Source organism: Oncorhynchus mykiss, chromosome Y (genome assembly GCF_013265735.2).
Source record: "Oncorhynchus mykiss isolate Arlee chromosome Y, USDA_OmykA_1.1, whole genome shotgun sequence".
Lineage (NCBI taxonomy): Eukaryota > Metazoa > Chordata > Actinopteri > Salmoniformes > Salmonidae > Oncorhynchus > Oncorhynchus mykiss.
Genome location: NC_048593.1, coordinates 14,645,688 through 14,672,671, shown reverse-complemented (window position 1 = coordinate 14,672,671; position 26,984 = coordinate 14,645,688). Strand labels below are relative to the sequence as shown.

The 26,984-nt window shown below is 42.8% G+C and overlaps 1 protein-coding gene across 4 annotated transcripts in view; it reads left to right on the top strand.

Moving 5' to 3' along the window:
• Positions 1-26,984, top strand: part of LOC110509694 (microtubule-associated serine/threonine-protein kinase 3) — a 181,867-nt gene that overhangs the window by 98,970 nt on the left and 55,913 nt on the right. For 3 of the 4 annotated variants that reach the window (XM_021590734.2, XM_021590733.2, XM_021590736.2), the window contains one exon: positions 4,281-4,312. In XM_021590734.2, coding sequence (XP_021446409.2) covers positions 4,281-4,312 — 32 coding nt within the window. Of the gene's footprint in view, positions 1-4,280; positions 4,313-12,101; positions 12,422-13,859; positions 13,941-26,984 lie in introns of those variants that run through there. The other variant, XM_021590735.2, reaches the window with a different exon arrangement.

Here is a 26,984-nt window from a genome sequence, read left to right as displayed (position 1 = left end):
CTTATGGTACTTACCATGAACCACAGTCACGTTAGCCTATGAAATGCTGGCTTGGATCCACAGGTGCCATCAAGCTCTAATTGATGGCCACGGGGAGAGGGGCTTAGTTAATTTTCTACTGACTAGACCCTTTAAACACCTCCCTCTTTAAACTCTATGCTGTCTCATTTCTAAGACAAAAGGGCCTCACCCTTACTGTATTGTTTTATGTATTTGTTCAACCATAGTTAATTTAGGTATCTTGACTATGGCAGTTTAGTGCAATGACATACTGGTGAAAGGATTAGGAATGAAACACGTTACAAATGGAATTGTGTGGGTTTTAGTCCTGTCATCTCCGTGTGTGGTAGTGGGATTCTTGTTGCTCCACGGAATCTGAATGCAATTTAATGGAAAATTCCAATCGAGTTGACACCACGTAAGTGCATTTGAGATGTGTTCAAATGTGCAAAAGTCCTTTTATGTTCACTTCAGTGCAGTTCCACAGTCCCAGTTCAAATATATTCTGTTCACTTGCTCTGTATAACTGCAGGCTGTGGTTTGGTCAGTACACACATTCACAGCAGCAGTCCCCAGACAGACAGTGCATGCATATATCAGAAGATGACAGTACTACTTTATTGTAAATGCTCCCCTCTACTGGTATATTAATACTATTACATTTTCCCCAAGTGCAGACTGCAGAGCTACTGTGGATGTGCATTATTGGAAAAATCTCTTATTTTATTCACTTTTGATGCATTTTCAACACGTGTTGTACACAATAGAGGCCTGCTTTTTAAAGGTGCAGTGTTTCATCTGTGTATAATGAACAAATTACTTTTATGATATACTGACTTTAATCTTTATTGGGAATAGAGCTACTCTGTCCAATATATGATATCTATGAATTCAACAGCCTGTAATTAAACATATCGAGATCCATTACAATTGATGGAATAAAAAAAATCAGGAAAAACATCTACGCAAATGCTTATGACATTTTTCACGTTCATTTACGGGTAAATACAGAGCTGGCACGGATCAAGGTGCCTAATCCACTCCCATGGGCAATCAATGAAAGTATTGTTGATGTTTTCCACCACTGCAGGGACTGCTGCAATACAGCACAACCTCCGGGGGAGCGTACTGTAGCTTGTGTAATTGTTTTCCTGAGAAAAGCTTTATTTTCTATGATTGTAATGGTCGAGACAAGTTTCCTCTTCTAGGGCTCAAAACGGTGACCAAACAGTTTCAGTACAACAACAAAATATTAGTTGCTAGGGTGCCAGTGAATAAAAAACTAAAAATATATATTTTTAACCTGGTCACGTGTTTTTACATTTTTTAAAATCGACATTTATTCAAACAGCATTGAGCAGGCAGACCAGGTATTCAAAAAGGTTGGTCTGAAGTCTTGGTTGAATCTTTGCTATATGCAATTCAGTCATCATGAGCTGTTTAAACGATTGTTTCTGAAGGCTTTCCCCAAAAACCTTTGCAATTAAATGTTGACTCCAAAGTAGGTCTACCTGGTAGAATGATTTCATGATGATTTGTGTTGCGGGGCATTTGCTTAGCAAACTTTGTCGTCACATGTATCCTACATTGTACAGTACAAAAACACCACTACTAGGAAAACTCAGAAACTGAGATAAATAAAACCTGGAAAACTGAATTTACCAAAAGATGAAATTGATTTCATAGGACCCAACAACTGTAGTGACTGTTCAAAATCGCAAAAAAATAACACCCTTTTTGAGATTGTGCCAAGGTTATATTTTTAAATATAACCTAATATGAACTAGGGCTGGAAATGTCCAGGTACCTCACGATACTATCACAATACTTAAGTGGCGATACGATATGTATTGTGATTCTTAAGATTCTATATGTATTGCGATTTGATACTGTGATTTTATTGCAATTCGAAGTTCCAAACATATTGCTCACCATGTTTGCTGCAGAGGGACAAGAGAGCCATGAAAAACAAGTTTTGAACAGTCATGGGGGGAAAAAAGTGCTAAAAACAAATTCTCAATTTAAAAAGTTGGAGAACAAGCTATAAGGCAAAAATACTGGAGTTTTGATGCAGGTACAGCAAACAAGCGCAGAAATAGTATTGCGCTACTGTCAACTATACGATATGATATATTGTCAGAAATAATATCTCGACATGTTACTGTATCACCCCCCCCCCGCCATCAATATTATAAAGAACATTTAAATGATGTGTGCATCTGCTTTCCCTGGCCAGTTTTTATTTGGGCTAGTTGTCAGAGTCGTGTGTGTGTATAGGTGGCAGGGAAGTCAGGCGCAGGAGAATCAAACTGAGTGTAATGGAGTTATTTAATAACAATGAATGAAATATACTCCAAACACTAAATGTAAACAAATAACAAAAATGGGTACGAGGACCCGAAGCGCACCAATGCAAAAATATTTACAACACTGAAATACAAACAATCTCTGACAAAGACATGAGGGGAAACAGTGTTAAATACACAACAGGAAATGAATTCGATTGAAACCAGGTGTGTAGGAAGACAAGACAAGACAAAACCAATGAAAAATGGATCAATGATGGCTAGAAGACCGGTGACGTCGAACGCCGAGCACCGCCCGAACAAGGAGAGGCTTCGACTTCAGCAGAACTCATGACAGTACCCCCCCCTCTGACGCGCAGCTCCAGCAGCACACCGGCCTCGGGGACGACCCGGAGGGCGAGGTGCAGGGCGATCCGGAAGGAGAAGGTGGAATTCTTGCGACATGGAAGAATCTAATACGTCCTCCACCGGAACCCAGCATCTCTCCTCTGGACCGTACCCCTGAAGGCCCCTCCCCCGACGTCTCGAATCCAAGATGGATCGAACGGAGTACGCCGGGACCCCCTCGATGTCTAGAGGGGGCGGAGGAACATCACGCACTTCAGCCTCCTGGAGCGGGCCAGCCACCAGCGGCCTGAGGAGAGACACATGGAATGAGGGGTTAATACGGTAATTAGTGGGTAGCTGTAACCTATAACATACCTCGTTCACTCTCCTCAGGACTTTAAACGGCCCCACAAATCGCGGACCCAGTTTCCGGCAGGGCAGGCGGAGGGGCAGGTTTTGGGTCGAGAGCCAGACCCTGTCCCCTGGTGCGAACATCGGGGCCTCACTGCGGTGACTGTCTGCGCCAACTTTCTGACGCAGTATGACGCACTGAAGGTGGATGTGGGCGGCCTCCCAGGTTTCCTCCACGCGCCGGAACCAATTGTCCACCGCAGGAGCCTCGGTCTGACTCTGATGCCAAGGAGCCAAAACCGGACAGGATCCACAACGGACAGGATCGTGGTGTTACCCTGTGAAGGTGGAAGATCAGTTAAAAAAATCCACTGACAGGTGCGACCACGGCCGTTGTGGAATGGGTAAGGGTTGTAATCAATGGGATTGAAACCAGGTGTTTAGGAAGACAAGACAAAACCAATGGAAAATGAAAAATGGATCAATGATGGCTAGAAGACCGGTGACGTCGACCGCCGAGCACCGCCCAAACAAGGAGAGGCTTCGACTTCGTCAGAAGTCGTGACACTAGTACCTTTCAGTGTGCCACTGGCAAATTTACCTGAATGTCAAGGGCATGCTAATTTAAAAGATTGCTATTCATTATTAGCCTGGCTCTGTATGGAATGCAGATACATTATAGGACACAGGTCAGGTCATTGTCACCGCGCAGCTGTGAAGAGTTGGTGCGACCAAATCATGTGCTGCTGCAATCAACTCATGAAGTTGGTCGCACAAGTGGAAAAAGTTAGTCTAGAGCCTTGTCTTTTGAGGCACAATTATTCTGTGATTTACATATGGCCTTTGAGAGTGTGAATTGCATGCTCTTTGAATTGTTTCATTATTAACTGTGTGACTCAGTGCTTTTTGTCTTGAGGTACTCAAACTGGGTCAGCCAAGAAAGTGAAGTCATGTTTTGGGAGTGGATAAATGGAGACACAGACGGGGGGGCGCAAGTCATCTCTTTTATTTATTTGTTATTTAATTGACAATGACAAATAATGCACATCCATTTAAGTGGCAAGGATACAGCAGCTATGTAGCTAATTAAAACAAAGGTCATCCATTATCCCAGGACAGGCTAGTCAGACAGTCAGCACTGTCTGATAAATATCAATAAATGACCTGATTTTAACATCCATTTAACTTTGTAAACACGTTTTTCTTCAGGTTTTATGTCATGCTGTTTAACAACGATTCTGTGTCACTGTGTAAACTTTTATTTATTGATCTTTTTCTTATTTTTTTTCTTTTTAGAAGGAGCTGAGTCTTCCAAGAAGAGGAAGTTTGTGAGTAAATATGTTTCTTATATTAAACATACACAGCCACATGTAAACAAGTGGCATTTTGTGCCTCCACAGATGCATGATGAGTTTGTGTAGCTCTGGCAGGCTACTTGCTGTAGTTGTGTTATACATGGAGCTAAACAAAGAAGTTGTGTACTTTCAACAATGGCTGACGGATCAAGGAGTGCATGTCGCCATCTTTTGATTCCATAGTTCCATTTTTCATTCTCATGCTCCTATTTGCTGATAATCTCAAGAAATTAGAAGATATCAGCCAAGAAGCTGTAAATTCATTTGAAAATAGTCTCAATTAGAAGCAAACCATTTTCTTTTGAATTTAAATAGCTGCCTCAGCTAACGTCATTGGGCACTTGAGAGAATAAAAACACATTTTAAGGGTCAATGTTTGTAACCTAAAAAATTACATTTTAAGGGTCAATGTTTCTAACAAACCAGTGCAAAATTGGTATCGGTACTAGTGTCTGTAATATCTATACTACCCTCCATTGCCTAGTGAATTGATACCAATAAAATAAGACACATGCTTATCACTGACGGCCAGACAACTCAATTGTTGAAGAAATCATCTGAGGAAACGTGAAGAAAATCATGTACAGAATGTGAAGAAAAGACTGATGTTATCTCCACTATAGGTTTACAGATACTATACTATAGGATTTATAGACACTATAGGTTTATAGATAGTATACTATAGGATTTATAGACACTATAGGTTGATATACACTATAGGTTTATGGATAGTATAGGTTTATAGATAGTATACTATAGGATTTATAGACACTATAGGTTTATAGATAGTATACTATAGGATTTATAGACAATATAGGTTTTTTGATAGTATACTATAGGATTTATAGACACTAGGTTTATAGACACTATACTATAGGATTTATAGACACTATAGGTTTATAGACACTATAGGTTTATAGATAGTATACTATAGGATTTATAGACACTATAGGTTTTTTGATAGTATACTATAGCATTTATAGACACTATAGGTTTATAGATACTATACTATAGGATTTATAGACACTATAGGTTTATAGATACTATACTATAGGTTTATAGACACTATAGGTTAATAGACACTATAGGTTTATAGATAGTATACTATAGGATTTATAGACACTATAGGTTTTTTGATAGTATACTATAGCATTTATAGACACTATAGGTTTATAGATACTATACTATAGGATTTATAGACACTATAGGTTCATAGATACTATACTATAGGATTTATAGTCACTATAGGGTTTATAGACACTATAGGTTTATAGATACTATACAATAGGATTTATAAACACTATATGTTTATAGATAGTATACTATAGGATTTATTGACACTATAGGTTTATAGATACTATACTATAGGATTTATAGTCACTATAGGTTTATAGATACTATACTATAGGATTTATAGACACTATAGGTTTATAGACACTATACTATAGGATTTATAAACACTATAGGTTTATAGACAGTATACTACAGTATTTATAGACACTATAGGTTTGTAGATAGTATACTATAGGATTTATAGACACTAGCTTTATAGATAGTATACTACAGTATTTATAGACACTATAGTGTCTATACTTCCGGCGCCGACAGAGATGGCCGACCTGCAACGAAAACATGCGGACTCTCCTTCACTGCAGCCGAGGTGAGTAAGACATTTAGACGTGTTAACCCTCGCAAGGCTGCAGGCCCAGACGGCATCCCCAGCCGCGCCCTCAGAGCATGCGCAGACCAGCTGGCCGGTGTGTTTACGGACATATTCAATCAATCCCTATACCAGTCTGCTGTTCCCACATGCTTCAAGAGGGCCACCATTGTTCCTGTTCCCAAGAAAGCTAAGGTAACTGAGCTAAACGACTACCGCCCCGTAGCACTCACTTCCGTCATCATGAAGTGCTTTGAGAGACTAGTCAAGGACCATATCACCTCCACCCTACCCGACACCCTAGACCCACTCCAATTTGCTTACCGCCCAAATAGGTCCACAGACGATGCAATCTCAACCACACTGCACACTGCCCTAACCCATCTGGACAAGAGGAATACCTATGTGAGAATGCTGTTCATCGACTACAGCTCGGCATTCAACACCATAGTACCCTCCAAGCTCGTCATCAAGCTCGAGACCCTGGGTCTCCACCCCGCACTGTGCAACTGGGTTCTGGACTTCCTGACGGGCTGCCCCCAGGTGGTGAGGGTAGGCAACAACATCTCCACCCCGCTGATCCTCAACACTGGGGCCCCACAAGGGTGCGTTCTGAGCCCTCTCCTGTACTCCCTGTTCACCCACGACTGCGTGGCCACGCACGCCTCCAACTCAATCATCAAGTTTGCGGACGACACAACAGTGGTAGGCTTGATTACCAACAACAACGAGACAGCCTACAGGGAGGAGGTGAGGGCCATCGGAGTGTGGTGTCAGGAAAATAACCTCACACTCAACGTCAACAAAACTAAGGAGATGATTGTGGACTTCAGGAAACAGCAGAGGGAACACCCCCCTATCCACATCGATGGAACAGTAGTGGAGAGGGTAGCAAGTTTTAAGTTCCTCGGCATACACATCACAGACAAACTGAATTGGTCCACTCACACAGACAGCATCGTGAAGAAGGCGCAGCAGCGCCTTTTCAACCTCAGGAGGCTGAAGAAATTTGGTTTGTCACCAAAAGCACTCACAAACTTCTACAGATGCACAATCGAGAGCATCCTGTCGGGCTGTATCACCGCCTGGTACGGCAACTGCTCCGCCCACAACCGTAAGGCTCTCCAGAGGGTAGTGAGGTCTGCACAACGCATCACCGGGGGCAAACTACCTGCCCTCCAGGACACCTACACCACCCGATGTTACAGGAAGGCCATAAAGATCATCAAGGACATCAACCACCCGAGCCACTGCCTGTTCACCCCACTATCATCCAGAAGGCGAGGTCAGTACAGGTGCATCAAAGCTGGGACCGAGAGACTGAAAAACAGCTTCTATCTCAAGGCCATCAGACTGTTAAACAGCCACCACTAACATTGAGTGGCTGCTGCCAACACACTGACACTGACACTGACTCAACTCCAGCCACTTTAATAATGGGAAGTGATGTAAATATATCACTAGCCACTTTAAACAATGCTACCTTATATAATGTTACTTACCCTACATTATTCATCTCATATGCATACGTATATACTGTACTCTATATCATCGACTGCATCCTTATGTAATACATGTATCACTAGCCACTTTAACTATGCCACTTTGTTTACATACTCACCTCATGTATATACTGTACTCGATACCATCTACTGTATCCTGCCTATGCTGCTCTGTACCATCACTCATTCATATATCCTTATGTACATATTCTTTATCCCCTTACACTGTGTATAAGACAGTAGTTTTGGAATTGTTAGTTAGATTACTATTACTGCATTGTCGGAACTAGAAGCACAAGCATTTCGCTACACTCGCATTAACATCTGCCAACCATGTGTATGTGACAAATAAAATTTGATTTGATTTGAGGTTTATAGATACTATACTATAGGATTTATAGACACTATAGGTTTATAGATACTATACTATAGGATTTATAGTCACTATAGGTTTATAGATACTATACTATAGGGTTTATAGACACTATAGGTTTATAGATACTATACAATAGGATTTATAAACACTATAGGTTTATAGATAGTATACTACAGTATTTATAGACACTATAGGTTTGTAGATACTATACTATAGGATTTATAGATACTATACTATAGGATTTATAGTCACTATAGGTTTATACATACTATACTATAGCATTTATAGACACTATAGGTTTTTTGATAGTATTCTATAAGATTTATAGACACTGTAGGTTTTTTGATAGTATACTATAGAATTTATAGACACTATAGGTTTATAGATACTATACTATAGGATTTATAGACACGAGAGGTTTATAGATACTATAGGGTTATGACCACCAGGGTTTATGGTGTCTGTTGTGGGAATGCATGTGCCTTGGATGGCACATGTTTAATCAATTACTGAAAAAACTCACCTTATGCTTGAGTGGCAGGTTGCCAGCTTTAAACACTGCTGTTTACCACCCGGTATATGGAGTAGGATGAACCTGCCCCTTAGAGGCTGACCTTCAGATCAGTTTTGTGTTTCCCTCAAATGTTAAGGTAAGGAGTTATGCAGTATAAACTCATCCTAGATCTGTGCCTGAGTGCAATGTGTACCTGGAAACTGGCCCTGAAAGGGATCCAGATTGGATTAAGTCAGTTGCCATGTCTGTCTGCAGGCTAGGGCAAAGTAACAGCAGGAGCACTAGGATTATAATTGAATGGCGTCAACTCTATTTGCACCAACAGTACCTTTTAAGGCAGCCGCACCGCTCTGATTCAGAGGTGTTGGGTTAAATGCGGAAGACACATTTCAGTTGAAGACATTCGGTTGTACGACTGACTAAGTATCCCCCTTTCCCTTATCTGTTTATGAATGCAGGTAAATCCTCAATATAAAGTGTGATTTGAAAACACAAAAGGAATCACCCAGCTATTTGTTTCATGTGAGAATGTCATGGTCCAACATGTTTGGTCCTCTTCAGCTTTAGACATCAATCTCAAAATTTGTTGTGTGTACACTCAAAATAGATCAGAGGTTTGATTTCCAGTCATCTCCGCTAAGTGTTTATTGTCTTCTATTCATAGGGCGACCTTAATAACTTACAGGCTTGTGCGTGGTACAATTAAATAACTAGAAATAGATCACACATAAGTGTTGGAAATTGAGACAGTCGGCACATCTCAATGATCCTAACGTATATGCTGTGCAATTGGAGCGCTAGCCAAGCTCACAACCCTTACTTGCTGTGGTGGTTTAGATTTCTAGGGTTGAATCCTAACAGGGACATTAATGTAATCACCTTTTATTTGTGATGTGCTAGGATTTCAAGTTGAGTTTAAGCCCAGAGAGAGTAGTGAGCTGTATAATTTTATGGCCATTGGCCCTGGTTTGCTTCTGGGTCTAGAGTTTCGGAAAACACTTCAACAGTGTCATTTGACAACTGGCTACTTCACAATTGCATGGGTGCTTGGGCCAACTAAAGCCCCCTCTAGCCTCCTCTCCCATTCTTTGTGTTCATAGGCAGCCATTTCCTGTGTTTGTTCTGTACCGCAAATACAGGCCAGCTGCACCTATTTGCAAAAGGTACAATGGAGAGAAAGTAGGGTATAGCAACACAGAGAATCTGAGGGGGGAGATCATTTTCACTGTACTCTTTCTGAGTTGGTTGCACATGAGAGATTGTAATTGGAATAATGCCTTATTGATGCATATCTCCGGCATTGTCAAATAATATTTCAATACGTCTCGGTGGGCAGCGTGTTGGTGATTTATGACATGTCCGATATGACAAACCCACCATATGTGTGATTAATGTCTGTCTCCAGTCGTCGGTTGTGTTGACGGTGTATCTGTCGGGGGCCAGAACACAGCCTAGAATGAACACCCAACAAAAAGTGAATAAACTCAGCAGGACAGTCAGATGACGTTTTGATAGCAAAGACTAGCAAAGACTAATCATGTTCATTAGAGTTTGACTAAAGAAAAAAATCTTAGTCAGATTGGGTATTCAAGGTTTCTCGAAAAAAAAAAAAAAAAAGGTTTCTTAACAATGTGTTTGGATATGTCCAAGGGTGCTTATATATACACCTTACAGTGGGTGAGACACACTAATGGCACCAATTTCATTGTAAAGAGGTATCCTTGGGCATGGAAGAGATTTGATTCTTACTATAATAGAGACAGATATTGTTCCTATGATCTAAGGTGGAGGGAACCACAAAACTAAATGTATTTTGTCATTTTTACCCCCCCCCCCTTCATTGTGAATCCTTTACTTTTCCACATTCATCGACTGTCATCCACACTGTCGATTACTTTCAAAAGAAGCATGATCTAAACTCTGAATGAACCAGATTGAGTGAGTGTTGCCGGCTGCCCTTGTGGAGTCACAATGACTCCTTATGAATGATTAGAGCCCAGAGCTGCTGGTGGTACACTAGATACAGTACTAGTCAGTTTGGACATCTTCTTATTACAGGGTTTTTCTTTATTTTTACTATTTTCAAACATTTTAGAACTATGAAATAACACATGGATCATGTAGTAACCAAAAAAGTGTCAAACAAACCCAAATATATTTTATATTTGAGTTTCTTCAAAGTAGCCACCCTTTGCGTAGTGCCAACTATAACGTTTGGCAGAGGAGGAATACAGGTCTGGGGCTGTTTCTCATGGCTCGGGCTAGGCCCCTTAGTTCCATTGAAGGGAAATCTTAACGCTACAGCATTGACATTCTAGACGATTCTTTGCTTCCAACTTTGTGGCAACAGTTTCATCCTGTTTCAGCATGGAAGCAAGTCCATTCAGCCTTCCCAGAAGCCCAGAAGCCTTCCCAGAAGAGTGGAGGCTGTTATAGCAGAAAAGCGGGGACCAACTCCATATTAATGTCCATGATTTTGGAATGAGATGTTCGACTTGCAGGTGTCCACTTACACTTGGTCATATAGTGTGAGGCCTGCATTGCCCGTGTTCTGCAAAAGTAGAGGTACATAACTGGTTCCTCTTATCACACCCCAGTTAATCTACTGCCTGTTCGCCTGCCTGTGCTACTGGTTGAGCTGAAGCTGATGCAATGCTCTCTGTCATCTGCAGTAGTGCTGAGTTCCGAGAACCTGGCTCCCGGTAATAAACCATTGATAGGTTTGCTGAAGTGCGGCATTAGTGCATTTTCTGTCTGGTGCGCTGTGCACTCTGTGAAAGGCTGTTTGGAAGTAGTCCTGGAAACAGTTGACTGTACTGTTGGCCGGCGCTTTCTCTCCGTCTTTCTCATCATTCTATAAAAATGTGCTTCCAGAGAAAAGTTTGAGACTACAGACCTCTTGACGGCACAGCTTGTAGCCAATAATCACAATATGAAGTGTGTTTTGATGTGACTGATATTCTCTCCCTGGGTGTTTTCTGAATGATCCTCCAGTATATCATCATCATGACAGACTATTAATAATGTAGTTATTGATTCAGTATATGTTACATATAGTACATCATGATTGTTTCACAATACATATTGTACAACAGTAAGTAGCGTATGATACACGTCAGGGTGTGTGTTATTGGTGAATAAGCACTTGCCCCAGGGGTGTACTAAAGCACTGCAGGGGTGAAGGGAGGGGGTAGGTAGGGGGATCTTTCTGCTTATTACCTCTCTGAGGTATGCACTTGGACTCCCCGAAAAAGACTGCTTCTCATCCATTGCTTTATTCTGAATATCTATTGGAAATAAACCATTTGAAATGACTTACGTAGGGTGCACAGTTTCTAGTATGACATCACTCTGAGTGCATTTAATGTGGTGGTTTTGAATGGAGGAGATATGTAAATGAATGCAGCCCTGCAGTGACATTGTGTGCTGAGAGGGCACCCTGTGGTGTCAGGATCAGTCATGATGACGTGATGGAAAGGATAGACCGCATAGAGGATGAGAAGAGACAGCATATAGGATGAATATATTCCGAGTTCTGCTGTTGCTGTATTGAATCACCAGTCAGTGGAGGAGGGGACTCCAATGAGCGAGCCCGAGTGTGTGTGTGTGTGTGTGTTTGCCAAGTGGGGGGGGGAGTGTGTGTGTGAGGGGAGGGGGAAAAGGGGGTATTGTCCTGCCTCCGTACCCTCCTTCCCTCTCTCCCACCTCAGGCTGGCGATCTTCTCTGACAGCCTCAAGGTGGAACGTGGTGGAAGGACCTGAAACAAGCTGCGGTGTTGTCGTTGCCCCTTTTCTTTCCCTTCCCCCCCTCTTTTTGTCGGAGGAGCGAGTTAGGCTAGCCCCATTCCTCAATGGTGGTGGCTGGCTCTGACTCTTTGTCGGCTCAGTGTAGGGTAGAGGATAAGGGGGGGTGGCTATGTGGCTGAGGCTGAGCGGTGTGAATATAGCATGTGCACCATAGAGCAAGTGAGCACAGTTCAGCCATGAAAGCCCAGCGGGAGAGGCTGAGGATTCCGGGACTGACGTTGGAGTGAGTATTTTCCTTATCTTCTTCTTGGGGCTGGTGACCGCACCACTGCTCCACACTGCAGCAGACGGCTTCGTTGGTCTCTGCCGTTGCACCTCCTGTTTTTATTTTCTCTCTAGCTAGTAGCATTGTGGAGCGTTTAGCATCATGCAGCATTGTCACATACAGCAGCAGCAGCACTGTAGCAGTGTACACGGTAGGATGTGTCACGTAAAATCCTCTGTAGTGATAGTGACGGAGACAGTGTGTGTGTCAAGCAGAGGACTGCCACACAACCTCTGTTTGGTTGCAATGAAACCCACTGACACACACCCACACACATGGACACACAATACAGTGATGATTAAATGGCAGGCTTTTGTGACGCATGATCAATAAGTTGATGGGCAGTGGAGTGGCCTCATAACCAAGGCCTTGTTTTTATGTTGGATAACAGATCCCGCCTGCTACCAGTGACAGTAATATGCTGGGCCTGAGACCCAAACAACAAACACTCCGCCATGGCCCTGTTGTGTTCCTGTTGCGCATCACACAGATCTGTTCTTTGTGTAATGACTTGCGAAGGCAGTCGATTGGGTTCTCTCGGGTCACCAAGGCACATGTTTGTTTGCGTCCTCCGATACTTCTGCTGGCGCAAGTTTAAGTATTGCTAACTCGGCATATACGTACGTAGCCTACGCATCTAATTTAGATCCAGTTCAGTGTCGTTACTGACAGGAAGGTCAATTCTGCAGCTCTATGGAACAATACTAGTGTTTAATCGTGGACTATTGAGATGCACTGTGCTGTTATTTGCTAATACATTTTGATTGTGTCTACTAAGTGCCATGATAGCAGGAAAAAGTCTGTTGTTTTTCTACTTGAATTACAGAAAGTAAACAGGCAGTGGTTTGGAGGGCTGAAAGACATCCTTTTCACATCTTAAGAAGTGAGCTTTCTTTCCTTGCCAGTGAAGTTACTATAGAGGGTTTTTTCTGTTTTCTCATAGCCTTGGGTAATCCTTCAGATTTCAAGTAGGATTTGGTTGCACTGTGCGCCTGTTTCAGGTTTCACTCTCCACCTCTTTTTGTGTGTGTGTGTGTGTGTGTGTGTGTGTGTGCATAGTATGGATGCTTTTTATGATAATCGCTTAAGCCTAGCAAGCCTCAAGCACCAAACAAAGTCTCTAATCCTCAAAGATGCTAAACCTGTGTTGCGTGAACAGACAAGTGCCTTGGTAACCTATTTCCAAAACACAATTGAGTTTCATTTCAAAGCTGTGCTGCTGCTGCTGCTCTGTGGTTAATGTATGTCAGCTAGCTAGCAGGACAGGGTATGTGACTGCATACATCAGCCCAAATCGCTTCACAGGGCTTCTAAGTGAAAGTAGCCATTGTCCGTCCTGTGCAAACGTAGCGTGCTAAAATAATCACTATTTACAAAACTTACTTTTAACTTCCAGCCTCACTCCCCGAAGCTTGAGCCCGACACCCACAAGTCCTTGCAGCCCTCTCAGCCCGTTGCACGCATTTCATTTTTGGAGGTAAGCGTCACAAGCTTCTTTGGCCATCATGTTAATTTTGTATTTGTGGGTTGAGGGAAATCCATGCTGGACTATGAAAGGTGTGAGTCGATAGTCCATGCGATCATTAGTTTGTCATAACAGAGAGGTGTTTTTTTCTCTCTGAAATCGGTTTCCTTTGGTGCAGCTTTGATGGAAGAGGATAGAGTGCTTATATAATGTTCTTAGTGTCACCTCCTTCCCCTTACTCATTTTCTATAGTCTGGTTTTGAGGCTTCTCTTTCAAGTGCAAAGAAGGATTTGTGGCATTTTGCAATTCTTCAAAGTGGGGAATGGTCAGAATCCCCAAGCTTGATTGATTTATTAGAAAATGCACTTGAAAGAAAAGGGTCATACAGTGATTTTAGGTCACAATGTTGCATACCTTTTTTCCCATTACTGTTGTTTGCTCTATACCTCTTGTTTTAGCCGTCAACCATATGACCTTCCAACCATCCAAGTAAGTTAAGTCCTTTCAACATTGGAGCCAACTGAAACCTTAGATCAACAAACACCCACCCTTTCCCCAAAATGAGGTCCGCTACCGCCCATGTTGGCCAATAGCAAAATGGATTTAGATGGAACATGTATCTGGTCAAATGGGCCTTTGCGTCTTGCTACTGTGGCTGAGGCATGTCAAGACTGTATCATCTGGAGGAGTGACAGAGGGGGCGGGGTGGTATGGCTGTCTCCTTCACTTCTCTCTCTCCTCGCTCTCCCTAAATCCTCTCCTCTCTGCGTAGCACACTAATGATGTCGGCGATAGCAGGTCACACTGTCCTCTTCCCTGTCTCTTGATGTGTCGCATGGCGAGCCGCCGTGAATCAGCCTTTTGTTCCTGGAGTAGGTTCATCTGGTTTCGCATATTCAACTGGGTCATTGAGCCCGAACCCTGCTTTTGTTGTTTTAGCCATTTTGGCTCATTAATGTTTACATGACCCCTAGTTTTCTCCCCTCCTACAACTTTGGTTGTAATGAGAAGGACAGAACAAAAGGATAAGGAGTTCATCCTTTCTGGAAAACATGCTGTTTTTCTTGTGTGATTGATAGGCTACAGATGACTTGAATTAGTCAAGTTCAAGAGAGCCCGGAAGAGGCCGTATCCATTCTAAATTCTGGAAATTACTCATATTTATATATTTATTCACGTGTGTGCATCAGTTTCATGCTCATGTTTTATTGATAACAGCCTTTGTAGAATAAATGATGTCGTGGTTACTGTTTTGTGATGTTTGGAGTGGACTCATGTCGTCATTAATATTTTACGGACATTAATATTCTTCATATAGTATGCTATACTTTTTTATAAATCCATTGGCGATGCATGTGTTGACGCCAGATACGTTTTCTTTTTTTTCTTCTTTTTTTTCTTTTTTTTTGAATTTTACCCCTTTTTCTCCCCAATTTCGTAGTATCCAATTGTTGTAGTAGCTACTATCTTGTCTCATCGCTACAACTCCCGTACGGGCTCGGGAGAGACGAAGGTTGAAAGTCATGCGTCCTCCGATACACAAGCCGCACTGCTTCTTAACACAGCACGCATCCAACCAGAGGAAACACCGTGCACCTGGCCACCTTGGTTAGCGCACACTGCGCCCAGCCCGCCACAGGAGTCGCTGGTGCGCGATGAGACAAGGACACCCCTATCGACCAAGCCCTCCCTAACCCGGGCGACGCTAGGCCAATTGTGCGTCGCCCCACGGACCTCCCGGTCGCGGCCGATTACGACAGAGCCTGGGCGCGAACCCAGGGACGCTGCAGTACAGCGCCCTTAACCACTGCGCCACCCGGGAGGCCCCCCCAGATACGTTTTCAACTGTGAATATACGAACGGCATGAAAGACAGAGTTGTCTATCAATAAGTAGCAGAATGCCCCCTCGCGTCACCTCTGACCACATATTGTGCTGCTAGCTACTCTCTTACAGTTCCATTGAGAAGAGCAGTAGCTTAACATTGAAGTTATTCACTTCCACAAAGATTGCAACATTTATGCCGTACAGTAGTAGCATACTGTTCATAGTTGAAACAAGGAAATATCTTAATTGAGAATTTTGTAGGAAAGTGGCTAATCTCAAAAAACATCACATCTTTGATGCTACTCTTTCCTCCTATCTGCATTTTGTAAAATGTTGGCATATATTTGTTTATATGAAATGTCACTCCGTAGTTGATGACCTGAACTGTAATGTGTATTTGAATTATGCCTTGTGTCGTCTGCTGGTTACTGTTAGTGTCACACTAACCAATGGGAAGGTCTTCACACTGACTAGTGAACCCCTCAGACAATGAGCATGCTTGTCAGAGCTATTTTAGCGTTAGCTGCTACTGCTAGCTAGTTTTTTTCCAGTTTGATTTTGTACATTAATTCTACAATATTGCCCTGTTATAAAAATGTTTACTAGCTACAACAAGTTTTCAACCATTTTGGTAGTCAGGTCATGTCTACCCGTTAAGAAACAAAAGGCCAATCACAGTTGCTATAGTAGCTTGCTAATGCTAACCAGTCAATGAGAAAAGGATATAATTACTTGCTAGGCTAACCAGCAAGGGCAGACTGGGTATCCATCAGCTAATCCAGCTTCAGAATAAAGCCTTTGATGTCAAGTATCTGGTGTCAGTCAGAATTCCCCCATGTGTAATATCAGCCATCAGGACAATAATGTTTCACAGTGATTCCAGAGAACATGGTGAACTTTAATCAGGATTAATGAATTAGGGGAGATTACTCGACTCGGCTAATTGCTGTGCTGCACAGCATGTATAATTTCCCCCAAAATATTTGAAACCCATTTTACTGTAAATTATGGGCAAGAGAATTAGCACATCAAACCAGAACACTTCCCTTCTTATTAGTCCTTCCTTTTAGTCTAATGTACTGACACCATGTTTCTATTATGTGCATATTCAAATATATTTAATTGAGTCAAAGTTTTGTAGTAAACTGTAGTTTGAGGTCAACACCAATCAGAATGTAGCAGCTTTCCCATATAGTTTATTTATCATTAAAATATATTTATTCGCATTTTAATAACATTGTGTATATTATATTGTATAACCAACAGAATATCTGTTGATGTCTGACGGACTGCAGAAACATCAATATTTTAAAAATCTATAAACCACCAGCTTTAAAGTGCACCTCTACAGACATAATTTAAATACGCTTCCAATAAAGTTTAACCTCAAATTGATCTTCTGACTAGTCTTCACATCTCCATCTAATAACGGAATCAGTTTACCATTAACGGTGGTTGTGCCTTTGAAATCACCCTCTTTTATCTGGAGCACAGAAGCAGAGCAGGGCCATAATTAGTGCTGGGCTGGGCCTGTCACATCACTCTACTGGGACACAGAGCTCTGAGGGGGGGCTGGGAGGCCTGCATGACTACCTGACGTCAGCATCACTGCTTCACATTTTAAGAAGGTGTTCTATCACAGGTCCTGACGAGGGACCCTGGGGTTTTACAGCGCATGTGACCTTGTTATCAGCAATGCTTATGACTATTGTCTAGAGCTCTCTGAAAGCACATGGTCTGACCAGAGCGCAGAGTTTTTCTTGGTCAGGTAATTTGATTGAACCTGATTGTATGATCAAAAAAATTATATTTTTGTGTTCATTGCAGGGACTTGCTACAGTATCTATAGATAGGGCCAGGAGTACTTCCTGGCCAGGTCACGTGGTTCTAGGAAAAACTGTCTGGACGTTGGACTTTGGCCACTGTTTGGAGCACTGCATCAGTTGTCAATCAATCCCTGTGTCCTGTGATTGGATCCCATTCTGTGTGGGTGTCAATGGGTGTCACTATTTCCCCTCAGGGAGTGTTATGTATCTCCCAAGGCTCTTCAGGTGGAGCATACACAGTGTAACATGAACCTGGCTGAGATCACTGTTGACTCCCGTTATGCCATGCTATCTGCTGTGGAGTGTGTGGCTGCATGCCTCTCCTCCTACCCAACTGCCTGCCTAGCTCCCCTTCTCACAAACAAACGTGCAAGCTGATCTCAGCCAACTGCCAAGACTGTGTGTATGTGCGCGTGTCCGTGTGTACGTGCATGTGTGTCTTATCTGACCCACTTGTTTACCTTTAGTCCCCTGTATGTGGCCTGTTATCTTCCTTTAAGATAGTCCAGTGGGCATGAGACAATGGGATCAAAGGGTGGCAGGAGTTAAGATGAGATTGTCTGTCATGAAGTGAGTCAGCCTCTGTCTCACTGCCTGCTTAAGAACAAACTGTAGGAAGGAGGAACTATGGAAGAGAGGGGGGAAGCCTGGCTGCCTTTAATAGAGGACAACCGTGGAAAAGCACAGCGTTTCCATTTCAAACAGGACCTGCTTAAGATCGGCCAGCCCATGAGGCATTTTGGAGGGGAGCCAGATTGCGAAAGCTGTGAGTGTACCGCAATGTCTGCTGGTGATGCAGCACTGCTCTGACTCACCCCCCCCCCCCCCCCCCCCCGCTTGGGACGCGGAGTGGTAGATGCCGCCTGTTACATGATATGGAGCATGTTGAGCTGGTAGGGAGAGAGAAAGAGAGAAGGGTGAGTGACTGTATGGGATCTGGAAACAAATGCACAGAGAAAGGAAAAGCAAAAGTCAGCTTTTATAAGGTGTTATATCCCGGTCGTAGAGGCTTATAAGCTGACCTGAATCAAACAGTGTTCCCTGGAGTACTTTTTTTATTTTTCATTTTTTGGAACTGCACTTAAAGGACGCTGCAGTGTCCACTCTGCCAGTGTGTGTGTATGCCGCAGCTGGCTGCAGATGTGTCCGAGCAGCAGAGTAAGTTTGGAGCCTTGGAGGAGGATGGGGGTTGTTCAAGTGTTGGCGCTTGTCGCCGGGACCGTTGTTGTAGGGGACGGGTCGCCCCCCATGTCCATGACGCCCGGCGCTTCTCATCGCCGGGTCTTTTGAGACCCCCAGTCCACATCCCGCTTCCTGGAAGGGGCTGGCATGACTTTGGCACAATGTCGGACTCCAGTCTGTGGACGGTTCTCTCCAATTTTACCATGCCACACTTTCTCAGCAGGGCCAGGCTCAGACGATCCAAAAGGTAACCTTGATGACAAACTGTGTGTTTTGTTCAGTGAGTGTAGGTTTGGTTCTTCTATCGGTCATATGTAGGCTACTTGGGACTTTGTAGCCAGAGTTGTTTGAAGAATTCAGAGATGAGTAGAAGAGCAAGCCTATTCTTCTACCTTTTGAATTGGACAGACCAGTGAGTGACCAGTAGCGAATGTGTTGTTGCCTTGTCGGGGTCATCTGAGATGTTTTATGCTGATGTTGACCCGGGACAATAAGTTGGGTGTTACTGCCTACGTATTGTGTGTGATTGAGCCTTGTGGCACTGTAACGCCAGTTGAGTGTTTGAATGCTTTCAAGGCAGTATCTCATGCACTCTATATAAAGGAGTATGATTAACCTGTCTCCTTAAGATGGAACAGGGGAGTGTTGACTTTTAGGAATATGACGTGAAATGTGATATCTGGTACCTCTCATCTGTTACCTCATTAGAACAGAAGCCACAATTGAATTTTTATTTTATTTTTACCAATTCTTCCCATGAATACTGTAGGTGTGTCTTAAAGGTTGTCGGTGGAGTTTGAGCTTCATACAATGACCTTTCATTGAAAATTCTTCTCTCTGTAGCACTACATCGTCCAGAGGTTTGTACGTTACATCGCGCTCTTCCTCACATGCCAGTTTTTTTGTGTAAACTGGTGCACTTGGTCCAGTCCCTCCTGAAAGTCGTATTATTTATATTCTACGGGTTGACCTATTTTGTACTAAAGAACGGCTTCATATCAGATGATGTCCTCACTACTCTGCATATTCAGGACATGCTGTACTGCACTCTGTAATCTATTCCTTTCATCAGAAAATCACCAGAGGGCTTTTTTCAGTATAAAGACATAGATTTATAGGAGTAACTGAAACAAATTGAGATAAGAGGCTGTTTAGTTTATTAGGATCCCCATTAGCTACTGCACATACAGCAGCTACTCTTCCTGGGTTCCACATAAAACGTAGAAATACATGACAAAGTTCAGAACAGTTGTAGACAAGAACAACATAAGGTATTACGTTGAATTCAAAATACAAGATAAAATAAGAGTTATATACTCAACAAAAATGTAAATGCATTTTTTTAAATTTTACTTGAGTTACAATTCATATAAATTAGTTAGGCCGTAATCTATGGATTTTACATGACTGGGAATACAGATATGCATCTGTTGGTCACAGATACCTTAAAATAAGGTAGGGGCATGGATCAGAAAACCAGTCAGTATCTGGTGTGACCACCATTTGCCACATGCAGCACGACACATCTCCTTCACATAGAGTTGATCAGGCTGTTGATTGTGGCCTGTGGAATGTTGTCCCATTGGAGGGAACTGAAACACGCCGTCGTACACGTCGATCCAGAGCATCCCATATGTGCTCAATGGATGAGTGTGCAGACCATGGAAGAACTGGGACATTTTCAGCTTCCAGGAATTGTACACAGATCCTTGCGACATGGGGCCGTGCATTATGCTGAAACATGAGGTGATGGCGGCAGATGAATGGCAACGACAACGGGCCTCCAGGTCTTGTTACAGTATCTCTGTGCATTCAAATTACCGTTGATAAAATGCAATTGTGTTTGTTGTTTCTAGCTTATGGCTGCCCATACCGTAACCCCACCGCCACCATGGGGCACTGTTTGCAACACTGACATCAGCAAACCCCTCGCCCACGCGACGCCATATTCTGCGGTTGTGAGGCCGGTTGGACGTACTGCCAAATTCTGTTGTTGGAGGCGGCTTATGGTAGAGACATGAACATTCAATTCTGTGGCAACAGCTATGGTGGACATTCCAACAGCCATCATGCCAATCGCACGCTCCCTCAAAACTTGACACATATGTGGCATTGTGTGTTGTGTGACAACACTGCACATTTTAGTGGCTTTTTATTGTCCACAGCACAAGGTGCACCTGTGTAATGATCATGCTGTTTAATCAGCTTCTTCATATGCCACACTTGTCAAGTGGATGGATTGTCTCACTAACTATATGGGGCGGCAGGGTAGCCTAGTGGTTAGAGCGCTGGACTGGTAACTGGAAGGTTGCAAGTTCAAATCCCTGAGCTGACAAGGTACAATCTGTCGTTCTGCCCCTGAACAGGCAGTTAACCCACTGTTCCTAGGCCGTCATTGAAAATAAGAATTTGTTCTTAACTGACTTACCTAGTTAAATAAAGGTGTAAAAAAAAAAATATACGCTCCCTAACAGGGATATAAACAAATTTGAGAGAAATTAGCTTTTTGTGCGGAACATATCTGGGATCTTTTATTTCAGCTCATGAAACATGGGACCAACACTTCACATGTTGCGTTTTATATATTTTTTCAGTGTATATTGGAAAGACACCAAGAGACAACTAAAATTATATTTACATTCTATTCATACAGTATATACTGTACATATTTGCATTCTTATATACAGTACAGTTAAATTAGATCTTTAGAAAGAGGACAGGTGCTGTGATACAAGATGTCTTTATCTGGGTTTTTTTAAGCTAAACATGCTTTTTGCCTAAGTAAGCTGGCAGAGCATTCCACGATGACATGGCTCTATACATAACTGAGCGACGAGTTAAATCAGTTTTTGGTTTGGGTACCGTGAAGAAACCCATAGTGGAATGTCGGGTGGGGTATGTATGACCATTTGAAGGGAACGCAACTAGATTATACACGCGGTTAGGCATTTTTTAACAGAAATGTTTCTTAAAGAGAGTAGTAGTACATTTCTCCTCAACCATGAATGTTGTTAATGTTTGTTCTGTGCAGTTAATGGCAAAGTGTGCTGCTTTGTTTTGAGCCAGCTGCAGCTTTGCTAGGTCTTTCGTTGCTGCACCTGTAGTGGATTGGAGCCAAAATGGGCAGGGTCAAAGTTAAGTGAACTAGAGGGATTGCTGTGAGTGAGTAGGCATGTTAATATCAGTAGTAAGTGATTTGATTATGTGGGGAGCAGAGCTCTCTCGGTTGAGATCAGATGGGAGGGATGTTGTCCCATGTAAGGAGACCACAGAACAGTGCACAGAACTACTGTATGGTCATGTCCTGAACTGGGATGAACTTGAATGGGTTTATTCCCAGTTGTGTAATACGAATAGAAGTGTACCATATAGAAATGATTGTTCTCTAACTCCACGTTATTGTGAAAAAAACATTCTCTGTTTTGTTATACTTTTATCTGTGATGAACCATTGAGACATCTGAAGTGCCGTGCTGGGTATTTGTGTTGTGGCGTTATCCACTCTTTCTAATACAGAAATGTGATTCTTTCTTTTTACTTTTTGGGTTTTGTTTTGTATTGCTAGGTGTTACTGCACTGTTGGAGCTAGAAACACAAGCATTTCGCTGAACCTGCGATAACATCTTAAAAATCTGTTTACGCGACCAATAAACTTTGATTTGATGAGCATTTCTAAAGTAGGATCTTTGAGGTGAACAGGACATGCAATATGGGAATATATTTGTTAAGTAATAAATCTTAAATTTCAACAAACATTTCTGTAAAATCAGTATTCCCAATGACCAAATTGTGGTAACGTATAGGAACTCAAGTTCTTTTGTTCTTTCGATCTGGATGAATACCTCACCATCAAATGCCAAACGCATTACCTCCCAAAGATTATAATTGTATTAGATTTATACAGCTCTCAACTACACTAGACTTTGTGCAAACTGGAAACCTCATATCTTGAGGCCGCATTTAATGTAGCTTAGAAATGTATTGAAGGAAATCTGAGGAAAACGCTACTGAAGTTCTATCAACACAACTCCTATGCTACTCGCGCATCGAGCACTCGTGATCATTACTTTGCGCCTCCCCTCCTATAGGCAGAAAGTTAAACAGGAAGTACCTGTGGTAAAGTCTGTTCAACGTTAGTCTGACCAATCGTAATCTATTCTTCAAGATTGTTTTGATCATGCGGAATGGGAAATGTTCCGGGGTTGACTCTGAAAATAGAATCGATGTATACACTAACTCGGTGACTGAGTTCATCAGGAAGTGTATAGAGGATGTTGTTCTCACTGTGACTATTAGAACTAATCCAAACCAAATATGGATAGATGGCCAAACTGAAAGCACTAACCACCACATTTAATCACGGCAAGATGACTGGGAACATGGATGTGTACAACTGACCAGCAACAGTATTCCCTCTAAGGCAATCAGAAGCAAAATGACAGTACAGTGATAAAGTGCAATTCAATGGCTCAGACACAAGACGTCTCCACAATTCATTATTTCACTGTTAATATTACAGAACCTTTGTTTTTGTTTTTATTCACAACTTAGTGTATCCATTTAAATCTGAAAATAAAGGGCTTTCACAAAATTATTGACACCCTCGACTTAATATTTGGTAGCACAGCCAATCAAGCGCTTCCTATAGCCATCGATGTGCTTCCTGCACCTCTGTCCTGGCAGTTTGGCCCACTCCTGGTTTGCTGTGCAAACTGCTTCCATCCTTCTTACAAGTTGTCAATGGGATTTAGATCTGGACTCGTTGCTGGCCACTTCAGAATAGTCCAGTGTTTTTTCTTGAACCATTCCTGGGTGTTTTTTGAAGTGTGTTTGGGGGTCATTGTCCTCCTGGAAGACCCATGACCTTCAACAGAGACTCAACTTTATGACACTGGGTCTGCAAAATGGCTTGGTATTTTCCTGATTTCATAAGGCCATGCACACGTTCAAGTTCCAGTGCCAGAGGCAGCAAAGCAACCCCTAAACATCACTGAACTGCCTCCATGTTTGACTGTAGGGAAGTTATTTTCTTTGAAGGACACATTTTGTTTTAAAGTAAAAAATATATATTTTTAAACTCAACCGTTTTCTGGAAGAAATAGTGTGTTTGAAAAAAGTGCAAGGGACTCCTTATTAAGGGAAAGCCAAACACTGAGCCGCCGACGTGGGCCACTGCCGCTCACGAGGACTGTGAACTCTCGTTCTCTGTGGCCAACATGAGTAAGACAATTATGCGTATTAACCCTTGCAAGGCTGCCGGCCCAGACGGCATCCCAAGCCACATCCACAGAGCATGTGCAGACCAGCTGGCTGGAATGTTAATGGACATATTCAATCACTCCCTATCCCAGTCTGTTGCTTCAAGATGTCCACCATTGTTCCTGTACCCAAGAAAGTGAAGGTAACTGAACTAAATGTTTATTCATCATGAAGTGCTTTGAGATGCTAGTTAAGGATCATATCACCTCCTTGCCCAACACCCTAGACCCACTACAATTTGCATATCGCCCCAACAGATGCCCTATCCCATCTGGACAAGAGGAATACCAATGTAAGAATGCTGTTCTTCGACTACAGCTCAGCCTTCAACAAAATAATGCCCTCCAAGCTCATCACTAAGCTTGGGGCCCTGGGTCTGAACCCCACCCTGTGCAACTGGGCCCTGGACTTCCTGACAGGCGATCCCAGGTGGTGAAAATAGGCAACCCCAGAAGGGTGCATGCTCAGCCCCTTCTTGAACTCCCCTTTCACCCATGACTGCATGGCCATGCACGTCTCCAACTCAATCATCAAGTTTGCTGATTGCCAACAACGATGAGACAGCTTACAGGTAGGAGGTGAGGGCCCTGGCAGACTGGTGCCTGGAAGATTTCCTCTCCCTCAATGTCAACAAAATGAATAAGCTGTTAATGGACTTCAGGAGACACCAGAGAGGGCACACCCCCACTCATATTGACGGGACCGTAGTGGAGATGGTGAAAAGCTTCCGTCACTGATAAGCTGAAATGGTCCATTCACACAGACAGTGTGGTGAAGAAGGCGCAACAGCACCTGTTCAACCTCAGGAGGCTGAAAATATCTTGGCCCCTAAGACCCTCACAAACATCTAAATATGCACCATTGAGGGCATCCTGTCAGGCCATATCAAATCAAATCAAATGTATTTATATAGCCCTTCGTACATCAGCTGATATCTCAAAGTGCTGTACAGAAACCCAGCCTAAAACCCCAAACAGCAAGCAATGCAGGTGTAGAAGCACGGTGGCCTAGGAAAAACTCCCTAGAAAGGCCAAAACCTAGGAAGAAACCTGGAGAGGAACCAGGCTATGTGGGGTGGCCAGTCCTCTTCTGGCTGTGCCGGGTGGAGATTATAACAGAACATGGCCAAGATGTTCAAATGTTCATAAATGACCAGCATGGTCCAATAATAATAAGGCAGAACAGTTGAAACTGGAGCAGCAGCATGGCCTGGTGGACTGGGACAGCAAGGAGTCATCATGTCAGGTAGTCCTGAGGCATGGTCCTAGGGCTCAGGTCCTCCGAGAGAGAGAGAAAGAAAGAGAGAAAGAGAGAATTAGAGAGAGCACACTTAAATTCACACAGGACACCGAATAGGACAGGAGAAGTACTCCAGATATAACAAACTGACCCTAGCCCCCCGACACAAACTACTGCAGCATAAATACTGGAGGCTGAGACAGGAGGGGTCAGGAGACACTGTGGCCCCATCCGAGGACACCCCCGGACAGGGCCAAACAGGAAGGATATAACCCCACCCACTTTGCCAAAGCACAGCCCCCACACCACTAGAGGGATATCTTCAACCACCAACTTACCATCCTGAGACAAGGCCGAGTATAGCCCACAAAGATCTCCGCCACGGCACAACCCAGACAGGAAGATCACATCAGTGACTCAACCCACTCAGGTGACGCACCCCTACCAGGTATCACCACCTGGTACGGAAATTGCAACATCCTCAGGGCTCTCCAGAGGGTGGTGCAATCAGCACAATGCATCACCGGGGCACACTGGCTGTTCTCCAGGACATCTACAGTACCTGGTGTCACAGGATGGCCAAGAAGATCATCAAGTACCTCAGCCATCCGAGTCATGGCCTGTTCACCCCGCTAACATCTAGAAGGTGGAGAAAGCACATGTGCATCAAAGCTGGGACCGAGAGACTGAAAAACTGCTTCTATCTCCAGGCCATCGGACTGTTAAATGCCCGGTACTCTTCCCTGCACCTTAGGGACTGCTGCCTTCAGAATGTATTGACTTTTTGAACATTTTGTTGTGTTACAGCCAGATTTAAAAATGTATTAACTTATTTTTTTGTGTCACTGGCCTACACACAATACCCCATAATGTGAAAGTGAAATTATGTTTTTAGAAATTGTTACAAATTAATAAAAAATGTAAGGCTGAAATCCCTTGAGTCAATAAGTATTCAACTCCTTTGTTATGGCAAGCCTAAATAAATTCAGAGGTAAATATTTGCTTAAGAAGTCGCATAATAAGTTGTATGGACTCGCTCTGTGAGTGATAGTAACACAAACACAATAATAGTGTTTCAGATTATTTTTTAATCACTAGCTCATCTCTGTACCCCACACAGAATTATCAGTAAGGTGCCTCAGTCGACCAGTGACTTTAGATTCAATCAGAAAGACCAGGCAGGTTTTCCAATGCCTCACAAAGAAGGGCACCTATTGGTGAAAAAAATGCATAATAAAGCTAACTTTGAATATCCCTTTGAGCATGTTGAAGTTATTATTTATACTTTGGATGGTGTATCAATAGACCCAGTCACTACAAACATACAGGCAGGCGTCTTTCATAACTTAGTTCCAGGAGAGAAAGGAAACCACTCAGGGATTTCACCATGAGGCCAAAGTTACAGAGTTTAATGGCTGTGATAAGATAAAACGGAGGATAAATCAACAACATTGTAGTTGCTCCACAATTCTAACCTAATTGAGAGTGAAAAGAAGGAAGCCTGTACAGAACATGCATCTTGTTTACAATGAGGCTCTAAAGTAAATGTAAAAAATGCGGCAAAGAAATGATCATTATGTCCTGAATACGAAGTCTTATGTTTGGGGCAAATCCACACAACACATTACTGGGTACCACTCTTCATACTTTCAATCATGGTGGTGGCTTAATCATGTTATGGGTATGATTGTCATCGGCAAGGACTATGGAGGTTTTTTTTAGGA